The sequence below is a fragment of the Anser cygnoides genome, chromosome 24, assembly GCF_040182565.1.
Source record: "Anser cygnoides isolate HZ-2024a breed goose chromosome 24, Taihu_goose_T2T_genome, whole genome shotgun sequence".
Lineage (NCBI taxonomy): Eukaryota > Metazoa > Chordata > Aves > Anseriformes > Anatidae > Anser > Anser cygnoides.
The window spans coordinates 6,225,796-6,231,795 of record NC_089896.1 but is presented as its reverse complement, the minus strand read 5'-3'; the positions used below and the strand labels follow the sequence as shown (position 1 = coordinate 6,231,795).

The 6,000-nt window shown below is 47.2% G+C and overlaps 1 protein-coding gene across 1 annotated transcript in view; it reads right to left on the bottom strand.

Annotated features, from left to right (window-relative positions):
• Positions 1 to 707: 707 nt before the first annotated feature.
• Positions 708 to 6,000, bottom strand: part of CSMD2 (CUB and Sushi multiple domains 2) — a 300,763-nt gene continuing 295,470 nt past the window's right edge. Inside the window, 3 exon segments of the mRNA XM_048054254.2 lie at positions 708 to 3,966; positions 4,360 to 4,535; positions 5,093 to 5,231. Coding sequence (XP_047910211.2) covers positions 4,376 to 4,535; positions 5,093 to 5,231 — 299 coding nt within the window. The 3' untranslated portion in view covers positions 708 to 3,966; positions 4,360 to 4,375.

Here is a 6,000-nt window from a genome sequence, read left to right as displayed (position 1 = left end):
CACAACAGCAGACATGTAACAACATATTCAGTGTCCCTTTCCAACCAGAAAATTCTCTGCCAAATTAATTTCCAACTTGAAGCAATGCGAATTCAGCACCAGGCCTGGATCAAGAGACATTAACAGCAGTTAGTCTCACTTTGGGGAGCTGTGCTCCCGCCTTCAGTAGTGAAGTTGAGATATAAATCACAGTTTCAAGGGTTTTGTTTGTTTCCTCGAGGATCTCAAGTACCTGTTTTCAAAGGGGCTCTGCTGATCTGCCGTGGCGGAGGAGCCGTGAGCTCCCCGAGCCCTCCCAGCAGACCGAGCATCAGCTCCCTGCTGGGGGGCAAGGGAGGGGGGATGAGACCACAGCTGGAAAAACTTCACATCTGATTAGTGCAGAGCAAGTGAGAAGAGAGGGCGGCACCAAAAGGGCTGGCAGCCAGATGTCGGTTTGGTTCAGCTCCTTACAGATAGGCCTGCTGCTGGCCACGCAGCGCAGACCGTGTCCAGACTGGGGCTCTCTGCCCGGGGCACGGGGAGGCGTGCCGCAGCGGTGATGGGGAAAGGGGCAAGGTCTGGCCTGAGTCCTCCACCTTTTACTGCTGCTGTGCATTGGTGAGAGCAGGGATGTGCTTCTGAGCAGCTGTGGCACAAGGCCAGGACGTGAAGGTCAGGAGCCCCCCCCAGCCTCCAGCCCCGGGAGCATGGGCGCGTCCCTGCTGTCCTCATGCATGGGCACGTGTGCGCGTGCAGGTCAGCATCCAGAGGATCCTAGAAGAAAATTTTGGCAGCTCATGAAAAAGGCACCAGAGGAATGTAAGAAAAGCAATGCAAAAATTTATATTTTATTTTAATTCAAAAATTTAAAATAGCTTTCAAATTCAGTAAAGTATGCCTGGACACAATGAAAAGCCTCATATACAGAGACAGATAAATTAAATTGTATATATTGCAGACAAGCCAAGTGTATGTATAGATTACATATTTACACTTTTATGTAAACCATATTTATACATTTTATTACATTTACAAAAAAAAGCTGATCTTCCACTACTGTTTACTACAATAATGAAAAAACATTTACATTGTGTCTTTACTGTACAAACTTTTGCTTCATAAAAATATATCTCTGTACAAAAGAGGGATTTTTTTTCTTTAATTTTTCTTTCTTTTTTTCTTTTTTTTTTTTCCTTTTCTTTTTTAAACATAATGCAAGTCCTCTGGGCGCAAGAATGAAGAATGTCACGTATCAGGTCCCAGCCAGCTTGCAAAAAAATGGGACAAGACCCCCTCCACTGCCTTTGTTGCTTGGGCAACAGTAGAAAATGGTACATAATAGGCTGAAAGCAGCAAGTCTTGTTTAAGTACGGCTCCCGTTCTCCCTACCTTGCTGTTAAAATACCTCGGGCTTGTTATACACACCTTGACACAAGCTTCTCCTTGCTATTACTTTGATTGAGTGGGATTTGGAAAGGTTTGAAAAGCAAATGTGGGACCTGTTGTTGTGTGCGTACATCGCTCCTTTCCGCCTGACAGCCTGAGCTGCTTGGTGCGTGCCAGGGGCTGGGCACTGCTGGCAGCCAGGAGTGGTTCTTTTGCAGCTCAGCAGCAGGAGCCCGGTGAGATCCAAGCTCTGCTGCTGCTGTTGGGGGATGCTGCAAGGTGCTGGAGTTGTGGGTACTGAGAGAGGAGCTGGGATGTTGCAATCAACGGCACCAGAGCACAGGGGACTACACAAAAGGGCGCTGCCTTCAGGATTTGTTTGGTTTTAGGATCTGTTTGGTTTTAGGATCTGTTTGGTTTCAGGATCTAAGATTCTACCATTTGCCATGCAAGGGAGCCTGGTCTGTTCGCTGTGCTACGGGGACTAGGCAAAGGGCATGTATAACATTAAAAATTAGGCTAGAAGGGGCCTTTGAAGTCAAATATGGGCCAGAAGAGCAGGTGTGAAGTCAGGAACCAGCTCTCTGTGCACACAGAAGCAGGAACCTGGAGAATATCCAGATCTTGGTTACATCAGTGTGACTGAGAGGCAGCTCCTGACTTCACCGCAGGAGCTCGACTGAAGCAGACAAACTGCAGGGGATGTGTGCCCTGGCTCCAGGTCCCGAGTGCCACCGCAGCCTACTTGGGGTCCCCTCCTCTCACTTCCCCTTCAGCTTGCCCTGGGGTCTGTGTCCTGCAAGCTGGAGGTGCTCAGGGAGGGGCAGGCGCCCTGCCAGCCTGTCCTGGCTACCTGAAGGAACGTAGTCCCACAGCCATGGAGGGCTGCAACTGCCTCCGCCTGCGTATTTGGCACGAGCTGGCAGCGTGGCTTGCTGCAGGACTCGCTCTGTCAAGGTCCAGCACTGGCCCTGAGCTACGTGTGCACCCACCTCTGTGCGGCAGTGCCTGACTTTCCTCCACGTTCCATCAGGGCTCTGGCTTGCACATGTGCTTCCACCCACCTCTGAGGAATAAATCAGAGTGCCTCTGCAATGCTTTGGGGAGCAAAGACGGCATTTTTTGGCAGGCTGGCTGGTGAGCAAATAGGCTGTAGAACGCTGCTTACTCTAAGAGTGCTGAATAAGAGACAGAAGTAAAAAAAATAATATATATTTATACATATACACACACGCACACATGCGCACACACAGTAAACGAATAAACAAAACAGAAAAAAAAACTACCCTGTGGTTTTCATTAGACAAAACCTCAGCTGATGCTAGGTAGGGGAGAGCCAGTGTTTAAATGCAAGCATGGATGTAAACACCACCCCTTTTTTGTTTTAATTATTCTCCCATCAAGTTTTCTGTAAGAAAAAGATGCTTCATTGACTTACTGCTCTAAGTCAACTGTATTTCAGAGAGGTGCTTGACATAGTTTGGTAAAATGGCACTGTTGCCGCCTTTGACTCTTGTCTGGTGTAAGAAACAGTGACTCAAACCAAACAGACTAAACCCCTAAATCAACAAGAGCAGCTCTCCTCTTTATTAGAGGAGGAAAGTGTCATCACAAAAGCATCGTTCGTTTATAAGGGAGGAAAAATGTCAAGCCGCCTTATCTGTTCTCACGAAAGCCAAGCCAACCTTTCTGCTCCTGGGAAATAAAGGGAAGAGCTTTGGATAGAAATTAAAACTCTTATTGCATTGCCATTTGGAGGATCAATATGGAAAGGGCAAAGGCTTCTGAATGCTACTGGTGTGCGTGGGGGCACCGTTACTTGTTACAGTTATTTTTAAAGAGGTTTTTGTCCCTTCGTGTCTGTCAGCAATTTTCTTATTAGGGTGTTTGGGAATGGCTAAAATCAGCAGTCACCAGGAGAAGGCCAGAGGTGGAGAGAATTTTCCTTATCAGCCCTGAAAGCAGCCTCAGGTTCAAAGAGACAACGTCGATGATGAAAACAGGGGCGGAAGAAACCCAACAAGAACATACAAAGGAAAATTAAATACAGGGGAGAAAAGTTTGAAAAGGTCCCATTTGAAAACGTCTGCTTAGACAAACCGACAAATAACCCATACAACCAAATAAAGACAAAGCAAGTATTCACCTTCTCCCCTACCGGTATTTCCCAGGAACCCCAAGCAGCACGTCATGAAGTGTAACCTGCATTCGTCCTTCCTGTCCACGCTCCTCCCAAAAGTGGAGGGGACCCCACATGCCCCTCTGCTCCCTGCAGCGTATCGATCCCACCACCTCACTTCCCAGGTCCTCCACTTCCCCAGGCCTTGACATCGGGCTGGAACCCACCGGGAGCGCGGGAGAGAGGAGCTGTGCTGGAGCAGACCTTTGGCTGGCTCCGTTATCCACGGCAGGATGCAGACGGAGGACGAGGACGACAGAGGACAACCCAGCAGTCTCTCGGGAGTTAACACAAAGTCCAACAAGGTGTAGCAGCTTCTCCACAGCCTCAACACGGTTGGGACGAGGGAGATGGGAGGGAATGGATGGAGGCTAGTGAGGTGAAACACAATCATCCGCTAGATACCAACCCGGAGGAGTCTGGACAATGGGAAAGGAAGGGCGAGAGAGAAGGAAACAGTTGGCTCTTACAAGCAGAAATGAAAGCCTGTATAGCTTTGCTGTCTCAAACTAAGAACTTGCCAGTCTAGAAGTGCCCTTGAGGGCTGCTTGATGCTTTTAGAATCATAGAATTTTGTTTACAACGGCAAGTTATTCCTCTGTCCCTGCGCAGTAAAACTTTTAACCCCCTCGGTTTACCCTCGTCTGTACCTTTTGTACCACTGTACAAAATGCCCTGTCTGGAACCACACAGGGAACCACTCAGCTGCACACCAGTATTCTATTCATGACCAGTTCGGCCTAGCTGGGTTGAGGTGGGACAGAAAAGTGCTGGCACTGTCCCCCTCTCGTGCTCCCTTTCTGCCCACTCACCGCATGGGGACGAGTGCTATACAGCTGTGCACACAGTGCTGACTGTGAACTCCGTCTCGTTGGCCATGATGTCTGTGGGCTGCAGGTTTCGGTCATACATAGGGTTTTCAAATGTTGCTCGGACGTTGGTGTTTTCATGGCCTGCATAGCCATTGAATGGGACTTTTGGTCTTCTCCTACAGAAAGCCAGAGAGAAAATCCAGAGAGGTCACGGGTACTCCTGCTGCAGGCAGAACAACAGCACTGGCAAAGTCAGTGGAAAGGAAAGAGCTGGTTTTGAACAGGGTAAACACCTGGGGGAAAGGCAGCAGGGATCTATAACAAATCTTATTATAGACCTGTGGTAAAGGAAGCTCTCTGGGCTTTGCTATAGTCCTAAGCATGCTCTGTCTGCAGAGCAGCCACATGCTTTGAAGTGCAACAGCATTTCTACAGCAATGCACTGATCAGGAGAAATACGTGATTTACAACATATGCAAAGCCGAAGTATGAAATTTACTTTGCCTTATCCTACTTAATGTTGCCACAAATCTTATTGATGGTCATAATAGCGCTCAGCGCTCTCCTCTCCTAACACCCTTGTCCTTCCATGCATGCTTGCTCCATTACTTTTTTACTTTCTACATTAAATGAGAAACCAGGTCTAGGGGGAGTGCTTTTAAGTCAAGCTCACAAATATTTCTGTCAGCCCCCTTATTTTGTTTCACTTACTGGCATCTTTCCTGAAACCTACCTGTGTTTGTACAGATAAAGCACGAACCCTGCAATAATCAGGGCTATGAAAGGCACAAGAATGGCAGCTGCCACAGAACTGCTGTTTGATGCAAAATGGTGTCCTATTGATTCTGGATCATTTTCCATCATGCTGATGTCTGAAACACAGCAAAAGTAACCAAATTTCAAAACACTGCTGCAGGAAATGGGGTTTGCTTGACTTACAGGCTACGTCTTCAAGGACAGAACAAGAGTTACAAGTGTTGCTGTAAAAGGTAATCAAAAGCTTCTGACCTTCATGAAGAAAGGTTTGGAGAGCTAGCCTAGTTCAGGCATTATCATTTATTGAGGAGTGCAATTAAAGATAGATGTAAACAGATTAACCTTACTGAAACGCTCTTGCTTGGATACGTAAAGCCAGGCTTTAAGAGAGACTTCCAAAGGCCACAATAATGAGCATCTAATTCTCCATAAAGGTGATAAGACTCCAGGGTTAGATTCCAAAAATGCTAAGAGGCCTAAGAGCTTAAGCCACATTTTAAGAGAGATTTAGAGGCTTAGACCTTGGGTGGTCTAAGCTCTCAAGTGCCTCTGTGACTTCTGAACGTGCGATGGAGATGCTTTTTGTGGCAGCAATGGGACCTGGGCTCTTAGGTCAGACATCTGGCAAGATGGGGAAAAAATGCGCTCAGGTGCTCTTTTGTGCCTCCAAACTCTTTCTGTCTTTGAACAGAAACATGTTTGTTTAAATGCCTCATTTTAGTTCACACATTAAAAATGTTCTTGTTGTGTTGTCTCCCCCAAATCTTGCATTATCCAAGTTGAGGAAGGGGGTTTAGTCCCCCTTGCCAGAATATCCAACATTTAAGGTATTCAGTGTTTGAACACCAGTTAGGGCAGAGTTGCTGCATCCACTGTGCAGGGAGG